Genomic DNA, 16,002 nt, shown 5'->3' on the forward strand with positions numbered 1-16,002 from the left:
GGATGATAGAAGAAATCAGGGGAGAAATTAAGAAATTCTTAGAATCAAATGAGAATAGTGATACAACATACCAGAACCTCTGGGACACTATGATGGTGGTTCTAAGAGGAAAGTTTGTAGTTACGAGTGCTTCATAAGAAAATCAGAAAGATCCCAAATAAACATTATTGGAATTGTTTCCTGATTCGGGGCATTAGTCCATGAACCCAACAATTACTCTAGTGTCTTGCTAAAGCATAAACCTTTCCTAAAGCCAACCACAGATTATGACCCCATGGATTCTCTGGTAAGGAGAGGAATATGTTTAAAATAGCAGGAAACAGGAAAGAAGAAGGAGAAGAAGGAGAGAGAAGAGAAGAGGTAGTGAAGGAAAAGGAGGAAGAGAAGGAAGAGGAGGAGGAAGAGGAAGAGAAAGAAAAGATAAAGCTAATTCTTGATGGCAAAGAAATCTGATCTGTGACCTTAAGAAAGTTGTCCTTGTAGGATGCCATTTGATTCTGGAGATAAGCTTCCCTGATTTGTTTTTACCTTAAGGTTTCCAACAGGTATCTACTTTTAGGAGTCTGGATAGGTCCTTTTGGGGTGTGAAATCTGGACCCAAGGTTTGAGGGTCTGAAGTTTTACTGCAGCATGGATGATGAGAAAAACTTGGTATGTCCCTTCCATTGGGAGGTCAAGGGCAGTTTTTATCCTATGTTGTTTCCCTAAGTGCCAATCTCTGGGTTTTAGATCATGAAAGGTCTGGTTGTTCTAAATTGGTGAATCATGGAATACTTCTTTTACCTGATGAAAGTACATTTTGACATAATGCATTAAAGCACAAAGTATTGAGCCTTATCAGAGTTTAGACAAGTAGGAGATGCTTGAGGACTATAATTAGGGGCATAGGTCTTCCTTCAAGTAACTATTTTATAAGGGGGACAATCTATATTTTCCAGTGAGAGTGGATTCAGTTACCTTTAAAACTAATGATAATATCTTTACAGAAGCCTGATGATGAGAGGAACAGTGACATTATATATATATATATATATATATATATATATAATTTTTTCTTGATATAGTATATTTAACCCAGGAGTACTTAACCACTGAGCTACATCCCCAGTCCTTTTTATTTTTTATTTTGGGATAGCTTATTTAACCTCTTCATAGTTTATCCAGTTAGATGGGTTCCTCTGATGCTGGAGATTTCTCCAGGGCTGTCCCATAAAGGAAATACATTTTCTAATAACTAGCTAGCTACTACTTTTTCAGCTTTTCTTTATGGGAAAACTTTTATCCAACCAGAATCCCAAGAAGACTATTACTGATAACTCATTGAGGATAGCAATTAATGAAGTCCATTTAGAAATAGTCAAATGGTCCATGAGGTGGTGGAAATCCACCACTTGAAATGATTGTCTTCACAGGATTATGGGTTCAAAGAGCCAGACATTGGTTAAAAATCCTGTTAGCAATTTAAAAGTTACAACACCAAAGTTTTATCATAATTTGCATCATTTTGCTTGTTTCATGAGCTGTGAAGTGCAGAGCTTTAACCATGGAAGTTTCAAGCATTAAGGAAGAGACAGTCTTTTCAGGTTCACTTAATACCAAATTTATATCCCTTCAGGTGTCAATTTTGTTTTTCTAAATAAAATGGAAATTTATTAAACAGATAATCACAGGGAAGTTGACTTGGTTGAGTCTTAGGGAGTATATTTAAATTGCATATCCAAATAGTTTCCACACTAGCTGATTTTGCATACAAATTTTACCAGAGCTTTCCATGATATTCAGGTTCGGATTTACAGACCTGAGCCTCAATCTTAATGTTGATTTGCAAATGGTAACAAGATAGCAGAAGGGAGTTCACCTACTTGGTGTCTGTCTTTGACGGGGTTCCTGGTAGAAGTGAGAAGCCCTTTGTTTTTATAACATGCCAAAAATTATGGATGACTTCAAAAGTATAGTTACCATCTGTACAAATATTTACATATTTGTCTCTAGCTATATGACCAGCTCAAGTGAGAGCAAAAGCATGGCAGTTTGAGCTCACTTAAGATGGGAAGTTTCCTTTTCTAGCAACTCATTTTGGGTTGTAACACTGCCCTGCCTGCTATTTACCTCCTGAGTTTTTGGAATAAGACCTGTCAGTTAATAGCATAAACTTGGGGATATCCAATGGAATATCTTGTAAATCAACACAAGGGGCTACTCTTTCCAATACTACACTCACACAATGTGACTTTCATCATCATAATTGGATTTAATAGACTTTCTACAGAATGCAAGGACTTGTAAATAACGTAGATTCCCTAAGACTATCTCAGTAAACCTCTATTTGCTGCTGCTGCTGCTGTTTTTAAATAATTAGGACTTTCCTTAGCTACTAGATCTAATAGTAAGTTATAGTATGTGATTTTTCATTATATGCCTTTTCTTTCTTTTACATTTTGAAATCACCTGAATGTGTTACCTACTAGTGTCAGTGTGTGTGTGTGTATGTGTGTGTGTGTGTGTGTAGGAAACCTAACAAACTTAACATGCACAGTCCCAGAAAAAAATTTCTTGAAAGAATTATGAAAATTTAAAAAATTAGGTTCTTGGTAGTCATTTTTAGCTTGTATAGTAGGCTTAGAAAATGTAGCATTGAGAGCTGGGCATGATGGCACACACCTGTAACCCAGTAGCTTGGGAGGCTGAACCAGGAGGGCAAGTTCAAAGCCAGCCTAAGCAACAACAAGGCACTCAGCAACTCAGTGAGACACCATCTCTAAATAAAATACAAAATAGAACTGGGAATGTGGCTCAATGGTTGAGTGCCCCTGAGTTCAATCCCCAGTAACCACTGCTCCCCCCACCCCCTGCCCCCAGCAAATAAAATGCAACATTCAAAGCAAGCAAATCAGCAAGAAGAAAGAGGGAGGGAGGGAAAGAGGAAGACAACAATGCTGGTCTAAGCACATAGCATCTGCACATGCAGTGCTTGCCCATGGCTCTGCTTGGCCATTGAATACTGTCTAGTATCCTATAAATCAAATAAAGAAGCCGAGAAAGTCACACTCACCCGGTTACTCTCAAATAATTCCAAGATGAAGGTGATGGCACTGCTGTTGATGCCCATGAATAGAGTAGCACAAGACAAAGCCACATAGGCTGTGCTGGGGACGTCAAACAGGAAGGATGCTGGGTACATCATGGGAATGACCGCCCATCTATGTGAAATGGCAATACCATGGGAAGTGTTCCAATTGTCATTCCATCAGCTGTACCTAGATAGGATGCACTCCCCTCATGTGTGAGGTGACACATTTGAATGGCCAGAGTCCCAGGGGGAAAAAAGAGATGCTCTGTCTCTAGGTTCCATGCCTCATCTTTAAATGGAGATCATAAGGCCCATCCTGACCATCTCATGGGTCATGTGAGGAGCAAATGACAGTGGCTGTGTGTGTATTTTGTGAAACACAATATACAGGAGGGTTCTCAACCCTGCAGTGCTTCTGGCTCTAGTCTGGATCAGCAAAGCAAAGCTGAAGGTCCCCAGCAGCTCATCATCACAGTTCATTGGGCAGTTCATAGTTCCCTGGCTTCTGAATTCCCCTTTTCCAAGAGAGATGAATGGAAACCATTGCTCTGGTAAGATTTTACTGGCCCACATAGGAAGGGCAGGGATCATTATTTCCATTTTTCAGATGAGGAAACTGGGCCCCACACGGGTGCTTTACTTGTCCATAGTTACACCCACAGAAAGAGGTAGGCCTGGGATATAAAGTTGCATGATGGGCTCTACAACCAGCTGGACTTGAATCTCTGTCACCCTCTAGCCTGACCCAGGAGCAGCTTTCCAGCTGGAGTTTTCTATTATGTGAAAAGAACTCCTGGGCAGTACAGATGGAAGCACAGAGATGGGCAAAGTGGCCACGGATGACTCAGGGTTGTGGAGGAACTGGGGAGTGACCAATTCCCAGACTCCAGACAAGGCCACAGTGGGAGTGGAAGAAGAGTCAGACTATGTGGAGCCCTTCCCAATGTCCCTGAATGGACTGTTCTTAGAAATATCTCTATTGGAAAAGTCAGAAACAGAAGCCAGATTCCTGATTAGCAGATGCAGACCTTGCTAGGGACTGGACACTAACCCTGTGCATCTACCACTGCCGGAAGTCCCACCCCACCCCTGGCTTCCCTTTGGTGCCATTAGTTAGGAGCCCAAATGACTTACCCATACAGCATGAGCAGCGCAATAAGGGCAGGAAGATTGCTTGGGGACGTGTAGGCTTTCTTCTGAAACCCACGAAGATGCCCACCACCAGTCCTGCACTCACTGCATAATTCATCTTGAACAGAGAAGAAGATAGCAAGTCATGAACAACTAGGACCTGTTTCATGGTCTGTACAATGAGGGATGGAACCAGGATCCTCCAGATCTTAGGGTCTAGGATTGACTTCATCTGTCTAAACAGTTCCTAATCTTCCTGCTGTCCCCCTCCCCCAGGGTCCTTCAGTCTATATCTATGGAATGAATGAATTATAACATCCAACTGGATCTCTCACTCTTTCTAATTGGTCAAGAAGCCCCACTGATGCTATTTTCTAAGCTCGTCTCTAGAATTCAGAAAACTTAAATAATAGTCATTGACCTCACAAAGCTCAAATAGATGATGACACCCTTTCTAAAATATGCATTCCTGAAGCCATTAGGTCAGACACAGAAAGGTGGGCACTCATGATAGGGTTAGGTCTCAAACAGGATGAAAACCAGAGGAGGGTGAGGGTCTCAGGGCAGGTGTTGAGCCCCAAGGGGACGAGGAAAGTGTTCTTCCATGTGGCTGAGCTGTTGTGGAGTATCAGAGCCAGGACAGAAGGAGGATGAGCTCCACAGAGCAGCAAAAGCAGGGAGAGGTGGTATCCATGCAGGGAGGGGTGGTGGTAGAGATGGGGCACTTGTTACTTTGAAAGGTTAATAAAATAAGTACTTGTCACTCCGTTTTTCTATATGCTTAACAAAACACTGTTAAAATCCTGAGAACTGTTTTTGCTAATTCCTGAGAACTGTTTTTGCTAATCTTGTTCCCAGAATGTGCTGTCCCCAACTGCCAAGCTGCAGAATGCACTCCCTCACTCGGTTGCAGGCAAGCTGCCCACTCGCCCTGACCTGTCAATGAACTTCCCTCCCTGCCCTCTCCAAGAAAAGTATATAAGCTCTGCTCAAGCTGTTCTCAGGGCTCTATCTCTCTTTGCTATAGAGAGAGCCCTAGCATGCTGGTCTCCAAATAAACCCACCCTTCTGCTGTTGCATAAGAGAGTCTCTTGTGGTCTCTTACTCCGACGTTTCGCGGGACCCTTACAACTTAACAGGTAATAATTACTTTACAGGTAATAATCTCGGATAAATGATTTGGGGTGATAAAGCCAGTTTCTTCCTCTTGGAGAACGGAGTTATAATGCAGAGACAGAAAACTAGAATGAGCCTCTGCTGTTGGACTGGAGCTAAAGGTTTTAGTGAGCATAGAGCTTAGTATGCAGAGACTGAGGAATACAGATGTAAGTGTGTGGATGTCTGTGGAGATACATACGTATCTTCCCTGGGTCTATCTACTGAGAAGACCTGACCTCAATGATACTTTGGTGGCAGTGAACAAATCTGGCACCTAGATCTTGGTCACTGAGGGCCATTTTCCCCTGAAATGAATCAGGGCCCTTTGGGAGATGGTTGGTTCTGGGAAGGGGTGGCAGAAGGACAGGGTAAGCTTGGAGTATCTTGTGGTGCCAGGGAGCAGTGAAGTGCTCAAGGAGGATGTAGACATAGTGAAGAAGGCACAGAGGCCAGCTTGAAGGAACTTTCCCTGCCACACTTGGGACAATCTGCATATTAAGCTAAGTAATGATGGTATAGAGTTATAATCCATCAATTAACACAGGATGCATGACTACATACAAATATATATGAATAAGTAAATGAACAAATGGAATGTTTGGCATCAAACAGGATATTTGCATATGTTTGAAGTACTTTTCAAAATTCTTATTATAATGGGGAAGAGAGTGGAGAAGCCCAGCAGATGCTGTCTTAAGTGAAAAGGTGAATATCCTGAGTAATAGGACAACTTAAAACCAGAAGCAAGCTAATAGGATGCAAGAAGAACCCAGCTTCCATTCCATGACACTGCTGCCTGGGACACTCTACCTCACGGGGAAGGCTCAGGCAAACCCAGATTGAAAGATGTTCTGCAAAAGAAATGGCCTGTAATCTTCAAAAGGACTAAGACCACAAGTATTAAGGAAAAAAGAGGAACTAACTGTACCAGGCTAATGGAGACTAAAGAGACAGGACAACCAAATGCAAGGCAAAATTCTGAACTAGGTCCTTGTCTAAAAAAGACATCATTGGTACAATTGGTAAAACTTGAGTGGGGTCCAAGAAACAGGTGGCAGTGGTGTCCAAGCACTGGTTTCCTGAAGTTGACAGTTATTCAGTGGTGGAAGGGGCAAGTCCTCATTTGCAGGAGATAAATATTGAAGATGCTGGTGTGTGTGTGTGTGTGTGTGTGTGTCAGAGAGAGAGAGAGAGAGACAGAGAGAGAGAGAGAGAGAGAGAGAGAAGTGGGAGGGGGAGAATCTTACCAAGAAGTTGCTCCCAAATGACCCAGATAAAAGTTTTATACTGTACTTGACATTTTTACATAAGCCTGTGATTTCAACATTTAAAAGAAAAGGAGATGACACATATAAAAAGATGGGAATTTAAAACACCACAGATGTGCTAAGTGACTGATATAAACAATAATTGGTCATTTGATGATGACTCCCAGGCGTGGTTTTTTTCTTTTTACCACTGGCTAATGAGGGTGATTCTGTTACCTGGTAGTTCAGCCAGGAAACCTGCCTGGATCTGCCCACACAAGAAGTAAACAAACAATGAAAAAGAAAAAGCAAATTTTATGCAACTCCTTTTTCTCTGTTTGAATTTTACACAGCTTCTTCTCTCCAGCTTGACCAAACTGCATACAATTCATATTTACTTTTTCCATCATTTGCCTATTTCTTATGCGGGAAGGTGGCTAGATCCAGCCAGGTGGAATCCAGGAAGGCTCTCTGGTCTGGCTGCTGATAATAACAGATTTCTGAAATTCAGCACTACAGATTTTGGAATTCAGATTCCAGGCCAGCTTTAAAATTCTAGAGCATCAGGAAGCCTGCCAAAACCATATCCCATTCACTGTCTTCTAACCCTTCAAAGGATGCCCAGAGTCCATATTGTCAGTATGGCCTCCACCCCAGATGGCCACTGTGTCCTTCTAGCTGTATCTTTCTATAGGCTGAGTCCTCTCTCTGTAGACATAGATACACACACATACATACAGAGAGAGAAGGTGATCAGCCCCAAGTGTAAATGCTATTCCTTATAAAAAAAAAATCAGCACTTTAATAAATAGCTTCTCAGGGCAAGTGAGCCCGGCTCCTTTCATTTTAAAATCTCAGGGCCACTGTGTCCTCTGCTCAAAGAGAGGCTTGCAGCTTCTGAGTCTCATGAGCATGCATTTTTTCATGCAGATGTAAAAGATAGGAAAGAATTTAATCACTACTGAAAATGTCTAGTTTTTTAAAAATATTTTTTAGTTGTCGATGGACACAATATCTTTATTTTATTTATTTTTATGTGGTGTTGAGGATTGAACCCAGTGCCTCATGTGTGTGAGGCAAGTGCTCTACCACTGAGCTACAACCCCAGTCCAAATTTCTAGTTTTGAATGTTAAGTGAGAGCTGGTTAATTAGGTTAGCAAGAAATTGTGTCTTCAGGAATCCTAATTTTCAGTATTATTGTCAAACGCCACATGAAGAGGGTCACTTGTGCTGGCCTCCACAAGATGCTACTGCTGGCCTCCACCAGTTGATATGTCCTCTATTGGAGCTTACGGTGGTCTTAGGATTACTGAGGACACCCAGAAGAGATGAGTTGTTGTTTTCTGTCTCTCTCCTTTTTTGCTGTATTGGGGATTGAACTCAGGACCTTGCACATGCAAGGCAAGTGCTGTACCACCGGGCTATACCCCAGTCCCTGGTTGGTGTCACAATGATCCTTGCTTTATTATAACTTGGCCTTTGCAACCAATTTGTTCTGACCCTGTGAACTGTCATAAGGTACCCCATTCTAATTCTTCCTGGTTCCCACAAACCTTCACTGTGAGCAATGTGGTAGTCCATTGTTGCTCTGATAATTTTTTCTTATTTTCCCTAAAGTTGTGGCTAATCTGAACAGTGAAGTTCTGTTTGGTTACTTTGGGGAAGCAAAATAAGGCTACTGGATAGGGTTTCCAGGATTGGCAAATAAAAAAATAGACTGCTCAATAAATTTGAATTTCAGATAAATGGCCACTAATTTTTTAGTATAAATATGTCCTATTCAATATTTGAAGTGGGATATACTTAACACTAAAACTTTACTCATTGTTTTTTTGAAATTCAGATTTAACTGGGTATCCTATATTCATCTGATGAACCTCTAAGGAAGCTCTACCTTAGAGTTTTTGGGAATGAGGTGGGATTTAAGAAGGAGATTTTGGGTGAAGAACCACTTGGTCCATTCCCACATCCAAACTATTTTGGGGAAAGCCAGACTCCTGCCTGCAGTGCAGTGATTGGGTCAGAAAACCCCTTAGTGCAGACACAGAGCCCTCAGTCCACAGTTGTGAAGTTGTGATTCACAGCCTTCCTCAGCTCTGGGATCCTAGTGCCTTTCTAAGATGATATCAAGGGACAGTAGCACACAAGGCCATTAGCTGAGTACCTTCCAGCAGCCCGGGCAGTGCAAGAACCCCTCCATGTAATATCTCCTCTGTCAGAGCACACTTGAGTGTCACCTTGGGACCAAGAAGGTGAGGGAAGGCCTGACACTTACAATGTCCCAGAGGAAGTTGGTCATCCAGTAGGTGATGGCACTCACTCCACTGACAAACTGGAGATGCTTGGCTTTATTCATCCTTTCCTGGATCAAGTAGAGGACAAAGCTGGCTGGGACAAAGGACATGGCAAAAATCACACAGATGGCAACGACAGCATCCACTGATGTGGTCAGCCTGCAGCAGGAGAGAGATACAGGGAGAGAAAGGCGAAGAAACAGGAGAAGATGCACGGCAGGCACTGGCAGTCCTTACCCAACCCAGGTAATGGCCTCCAGACTCCCAGTCCCCAGCCTGAAGCTTGTCGTTCCCCTGAACTATCTTAATCAGTCTGGGTCAAGTTTAAAGGGATATTTGTAGGCTGCCTTTCTGTTTCATGTGAGCATTTCTAGACAACCTTTCTTTTTATTATGTTTTAAAACTATCTGTTATGGCTATAGAAATTGAAATTTATTAATCTCATACTACAAAGCTCTTGGAAGCACAAATAATTTGTAGATTCTCTTGAGTTTTGTATAAAGACAGTCATATATTCTTTTGACAAAAGAAATAAATTATCATATTCAATTCCATTTCAGGGAAACATTCATAATGTAAACAAGGCAAAAGAGAGCAAGCCAGCTATACAGCAGCTGGGCTCTATTCACCCTTTTCTGGACCAAATAGAAGACATCTAGCTAAGGAGGTAAAACCCAGCCTGAACTTTATGTATAAGCCATAGTCCCTGGGCAGAGCCATGCCCACCTGCAGAGAGGAGCACCTGTACACAAAGGCACCATGTGCCAAAATCACCACCTGACTGATAGCAGCCCCACATATCATTCACATACCACATAGAACCATGATCGGATGGGAGCACAAAAATTCTTGCAGGCAATATCCTAAACTAGGTAGGGTTAAAGATGATAAGTTCTTAAAATTTTATTATCTAAATTTTATTTAATGAACATATACTGTTTTAGAATCACAGAAAACTAGCCTTTCACAATCTATATTTGAACAGCTTGGCAGGAGGTATGGAAACTTGGGCTGAGTGAGAATTTAACATAGGACAGTTCAGAACCCAGGGAGTGTCCAGAGAAAGGCATCAAGGCCCAAGAATTAGCAGACACCCTGGGCATGTTCAGCAGTACTCAGGGTATACTGGGTAGTTAAATGAACTTCCCAGAAGAAGTGTGCGCTAATAAAGACACTCCCAGCAATCCCTCCTGCACACAGTTCTCAGAAAGAGCAAACAGGGCACAGTGCACAAGGTGGATGTTTTTACCAAGTGAAGCTGTGCCTCAGAGCCTAAGCTTGAAGAAGACAGATCTGTTGACAGCTCCAAAGCATGACCACCTGAGGGAATTAGCAGAGTCTTGGATGATCATGCCTGGGAGAGGAGAGGTTCACTGAGCCTTCTTAGCCTCTGGCAATCATTTTGCATGCTGGCAAGGAGAACATCTGGGCAGACAGCAGGAGCAACTTGTTATCAAAAGCCCAAAGGGAATGGAGTGAAATGCAAGCTTACTTTCCAAATAATATGGAGGAGAAAGCATGGCCAAGCAGTTTGGTCCACGAAGCATTTACATTGCCATCCAGCCCTGCCCTTCATGATTGTGAAAATCCAAAGAGTGGAGGAGGTGACCAAAAAGTTGTGAGGCTGGGGGCCATGGTGGCTTACACTGTGATCTCGGAGTGCTGCTCCTTTGTGAGGTTCAGTGGCTGGCTGATGACGGTGATTCCATGCTCCTCAGGGTTCCTGTCCTTGTGCAGACTGGCCCGCAAGATGGCATTCTGGGCCACATTCAAAAAGCTGACCAGGGCGTGCCAGCCTTTGTTGTTAAACCACACCTAGAAGGCAGAGGTGGCCTTTGTTAGGCTGTGCCACAACCTGACACCTGAGATTGGCACTAACAAGGGTTGCTTAAAGACAGAATTAGCAACAGGAAAAAGAAGGTGAGGATGAAGCAGGATTTGGCAGCTGGGAGATATTCCACAAGATTTCAGCAAGAGGAGGGATGGAATTTAATTATACTGGAAAAACAACAATAAAATAACAGATTCACATCACATGATTTTCTACCTCTATGGCATATTACGCAGGTCCAGTACCTTAATGTTGTCTTCAGTTTCAAGATATTTAAGGAAATCAGACATTTCTTTAGAGGCCTCTCTGGTGATAGGGCCCTAGATAACCATAAAAAACAAGCAAGAGGATTTTATTTTGTTTTTCTGTGACACTCATGACACTATTTCAAATCTTTAATCTGTTTACATATCCCGCTCACATTCATCATCTGGCCAAGTTCACTTAAAAATCCAACAAGATCTTCCCCAGTGATGAGGAGCACTGGGAGTTTTCCTCCAAAGGAAATTCCTCCATATCTACAAGGCAACAAGGAATCCTCAGATCCATGCAAGGAACCTCATGCCTCCTTGTGACTCTCCCAGCTTCTGTAGGGAATGTGTACTTCAAGGGGTATTTTCTGGACAAGCAAGCAACACTGCTTCCCTTTGGAAACTGATGTTTTTGTTTCTGTTTTTTGTTTGTTTGTTTGTTTTGAGACAGGGTATCACTGTGTTGTCGAGGCAGGCCTCTAACTCCCAGGCTCAAGACATCCTCCTGCCTCAGGATCCTGAGTGCTCCACTGTGGGCGTGTGTCATCACACCCAGTTATAAACCAACTGTTAGCTCTTCCCCATTGCTGCTCCAAGGTGAAGGCTGGATCTCACCCTTGATATAGGGCCCTTCTGAGGTTGGCCTCTGCTATTCTCCAACTTCAGCGCTCCTCAGAGCTTCCTTTGAGGGACGTGTTCCAGCCATGCTGAATCTCTGTTAGAGCTCCAAAAGGTCTGGGTCTCCCTTTGGTCTCCCTGCCTTGCTTCCTAGGCTGTTTTCTTTTTCTGAGCATCTGGCCAATTCCAACTTGCCTTTTATCTCTCTCTCACCCCTCTTGGATGTCTTCCCTGACTCTCCTCCACCCCCATGTTTGTCCTTCATGTACTTGTGGTCCCACTATAATGCATCTTTGTCTAAACAGGGCCAAACACTGCTGTTTCTGTCTTGATGCCTGTCAGCCCACCTCAGCTTCAGCAGCTCCTGCCTGCCTCTTGCTAACTTCTTAACTGGGATCCTGGTCTTTGGCTCCATCCTTCATACTGCTCTAATCTCAAGTGATCATGTTGAAAACACCAATCTGAATGTGTCACTCTCTGGTTTAAAACTCTTCAATGCAGAATAAAAGCCAAATGTGATAGAACAAAATAAATTCACTGGTAAAGCAAAGCAGAGGAGGAAATCCTTATTTGTCAGGATCTAAAATTGCCCCTTCACCCCCACTTACTGCTTCAGTGGAGGTATTCCAGTTCCCTCTAGTGGCATTTCTAAAAGTTGAATTTCACTTTACAGTCTAGAAGCTACCCAGGAAATGGGTGCATCAGTCTTGCACTCATTTTAGAAGCCTAGTCCCTGAGGGAGTCTGAGTGACAGCTCACTCCAAAGTACTTCTTGAAGATTCTCCAAGTCTCTGGAACCACGTGAGCCTCCAGGATGGTCCAGGAATGAAGTGAATTCAAGGGCTGGACTAGACCCTCTAAGGCCTAAAATAAATAGACCAAGAAAAATTCAGGCTTATAATCTGATATTGTATTTCTTATAACAGTCTCTTATCTCTGTTCATCGACCCAGAATTTGCTCTTTAAGCTGAAAACCAAAATAAAAATCAAGCAATAACTATCATAAGTATGACAGTATTAATTTTCCTTCCCAAATAATCATTGGGATGTTTCAGTATTTAGGACCCTTTTAGCAATTTCTGACATCCAGTGTGGAAGCCACCCAGCCTGGAGGCCAAGTCCGGAAACACACAGAGAAAGGACTAATGTTTTTCGCCACTGGATCTCCCAGTCCCCCAGCATGCTGGACCTTCCAAAAGGACACATAAACAGCTCACATGTCAGGCTGGTGTACCCAGTGTAGACCCAGAAAACATGGCAATGACCTTACCAGTGTGGAGTGAGGGCTTACTGTCTTACTTACTTACTGTTTTACCTGTACAAACGAGATCCCCTGCACACTTGGGGGAAATTCTGACTTTCCTCACTCAGAGGTAAGACCCTGACTTCTGACAATCAGAGGAAAAATGACAAGATGGGAAACAGGCAGACACCAACCCTAGACCTCAGAGTTCAGGCCCTTTTTCATTGTCATCAACCAGTGAGTAAAAAAAAAAAATCTAAAATCCCATATTGCAAATGTGCTGTGGAGAGTGGCTGCTGCTTACTGCATTACTGAATCAACTCTGTGCATACTGCTGTTATTCTGGGCTTGGATGGCATTCATTTTGCTAACTGCTGGCTTGGCTCTGCCCTCCCAGCAGCTGCTTTCACCATCTGTGGTGTGTTCTAGTCATTTGAGTGTATTTGTCCCTAGTTCAGGGCTCTGGTTGGGGAAGCAACTGAAAATACTACTAAAATTAGACAGTATGTTTTGCTTTATACCCAAGACATGTGGGGACTGGCTCACAGTTCCTTAGGATCTCTTGCTCTTGTAAAACTTTTGGCTCTGATAGGGGATGCTGAAGGCCTTCCATCCCAGAGTTGGGGCATGATAAGAACAGTTGCAGAGCTGGGAGAACTAGATACTTACTGAAGGGTTCATGGGCGTTTTCAAGGGCAGTGATAGATGATAACCTAGAGTTGGAGTATGGCCACTGTAGCTAACCTGGTCACCCCTCACCAGGGGCACTATCACTCTGGACCTAAGGTTGTTCTTTCTCCTTTTGCCTCTTAGTTTTCCTTCCTGCTTCTCTTCTCTTCCTTCTCCAAACTTTTCTCTTTTAACCAGTTAAAATACAAGGCTGCATTACTGAATGAACTCTATGCATTTCTGATAACACTTTTAATAGTGCCTGGGTTAAACTTTTCATATCCTAAACATAAAAACGAAAACCAAAATGAATCTCACACAGTATTTTGCGTGCATGTATCTTAGTTGCTTTTTTCTGATGGATGAGGCCCTCTCATTAGAAAACAAATATCATTTCATTGCCATAGTCATAGGTAAACTGTTCTGTCCCTGATCAATGTTGTCAGGGGCTGGGATGGGAAGAATCAAAGGTCTCTTCTTAACTGCCTCTTATAAGGGCCAGATATGCTTTTACCAAGTAGTCTTGTTCTTATCAAATGCTCCTGTTGGTAAGGTTTTATAGGATTTCAGTGCTGCACTGTATTCTCTGAGGCAATGAGACTAACATTAATCGCTTTGGAATTTGAGACCTTAAAGTTTGTAAAATTGCTGTTCTTCTCCAAAAATTATTTATGGATTCAGGTGCTAAAGAAATATTAGATAAAGCACTGAAGCACCCTCATTTCCATGTCAATCATATGGTAGTCACCTTTGATCCTCTTCTCTTTCTCCAAACCATTGACAGGATAGGATGGCTTAATCCATCTGCATCTCTCCAGCTCCAATCTTGGCACCCTAGTCCAAGCTACCATCTAGACCTCACCTAGGCCTACACAGAAACTTCCATTCTGACTCCACCCTTGGTCTTCCATGTTCCATTCTCCACTCAGCTTCCAGATCAAAATACAAGTCATGCATTTTAGCCACCTTGCTTATCACTCTCTAATAAACTCTAGGTTCAAACCCAATCTCATTGTTAAGGCCCTATGGCCCCCTGAAATCTGGCCCTGACCCATCTCTGCAATCACCTGCCACTCTCCCTTTCCCACCCATTCTCAGTGGGCACCCCTCCTTCCTGTTATGGCTTTGCACTTGGTGGTTCACTCTGCCTGCAAACTCTCCCTGCAGAACTGCACATGGCTCACTCTCAGCCCACATTGGAGTCCTCACTACCACATAGCCTTGTGTTCACTTCAAAGTGCTCATCTCTGCCTGAGACTTCCTTTCTGATGGACTATTTACTTTTTCTGTTTTCCTTGGTATGAAATCACTTCATGGAAAACAGGGGCTTCCTCTGACTTGTTGGCTATTATGCTGCCAGTTTTCAGAGTAGTCTCTGGCACATAGCTGTCACACAATAAATTTGTGACAAAAAGGAAAGAATTGGAATAGTGACTTATAATTTACAAATGACTTTGAAAATACACCTAGGAAAAGAAAGTGGTTAGTTAATCTGAAGTTTTTGGAGAATTCAAAAATGCACAAGCTTGGCCTCCAGGTGGCAATAATACTTCATATTCAGGAATGCATAGTATAGAGTTTATTGTGCTAACCAACTTGGTAGGTTGGTCACGAGCCTTGGGCAACAGCATTCATTCTTTCCAGGGTGTGACCTAAGGGGAGCAGGTGGGAGGGTTGGAGGGCATTAAACCACCATCATTATGCACCATTCTTACATTTTTTTTTCACTTTCATCTCCCCCTTGGCTTTCCCATTTGACTTTCCCTCCTTGGTTCACTTTCTTCACTTTCCACTCTCTGATGGAGAACTAGCACCTGAATGCTTGCTGAGTGCCAGGCACCATGTTAAGTGCTCTACATACATGATCTCACTTAACCCTGACACTATTATGAAAGAGGAATTCTTAATTTACAGACAGAGAAACCAAGGTTCAGAAGGTGGGCTAATATGCACTGGGTTGCAGAATGTGTAGGTGGTTGGCCTAGGATTGGAACCCACATCTGTCTGACTATAGTCCTGGCTCTTGCCACTCTACTGGCTGCTTCTCTGCTGGCAATGGCATCCAGGGGAAATGCCAAGCTTCTCTGGTGGAATCCATGTTGGAACAATTGCTGATGCATGGGATGGTTTATGATCAATTGTTTTCTAAAAAATATGTCAAATAAAATACTCCTACTTTATCTCCATGAACACCAGAAGTTAGGGAAGAGCACTCCCACCTCAGGACCCTTCCTTCTCTGACATTCTTTCACTACTGCTGCTGGGTCCTAAGGTGGGAGTGCTCCTTCCTTTCTCACTGGGAATGAACCATCCAGAACAAAGACTCTAGCCCCAGTCTCCCTGGCTGCTGGGTTCTTCCCAGTGACATGTAAATGGAGATGCTATGTGGTAGCTTCTGTAAGTTTTCCTTGTATACATTTGCCCATTTTGCCCTCTTTTTCTTTATCCCTTCTTCTATTCTGCTCCCTGGAAAGTAGACTGTGCCATTT

General features: G+C 42.9%; 1 protein-coding gene across 1 annotated transcript in view; it reads right to left on the bottom strand.

The window, feature by feature from the left end:
- Positions 1 to 1,499: 1,499 nt before the first annotated feature.
- The window catches only part of LOC144249265 (retinal-specific phospholipid-transporting ATPase ABCA4-like), a 112,014-nt gene continuing 97,511 nt past the window's right edge, over positions 1,500 to 16,002 (bottom strand). The window contains 10 exon segments of the mRNA XM_077791556.1: positions 1,500 to 1,535; positions 3,053 to 3,200; positions 4,205 to 4,274; positions 4,277 to 4,319; positions 8,883 to 9,060; positions 10,547 to 10,716; positions 10,978 to 11,052; positions 11,154 to 11,252; positions 12,538 to 12,571; positions 13,999 to 14,099. Of these exon segments, the coding sequence (XP_077647682.1) occupies positions 1,500 to 1,535; positions 3,053 to 3,200; positions 4,205 to 4,274; positions 4,277 to 4,319; positions 8,883 to 9,060; positions 10,547 to 10,716; positions 10,978 to 11,052; positions 11,154 to 11,252; positions 12,538 to 12,571; positions 13,999 to 14,099 (954 nt within the window).

The sequence above is a fragment of the Urocitellus parryii genome, chromosome 11 (genome assembly GCF_045843805.1).
Source record: "Urocitellus parryii isolate mUroPar1 chromosome 11, mUroPar1.hap1, whole genome shotgun sequence".
NCBI classification, from domain to species: domain Eukaryota; kingdom Metazoa; phylum Chordata; class Mammalia; order Rodentia; family Sciuridae; genus Urocitellus; species Urocitellus parryii.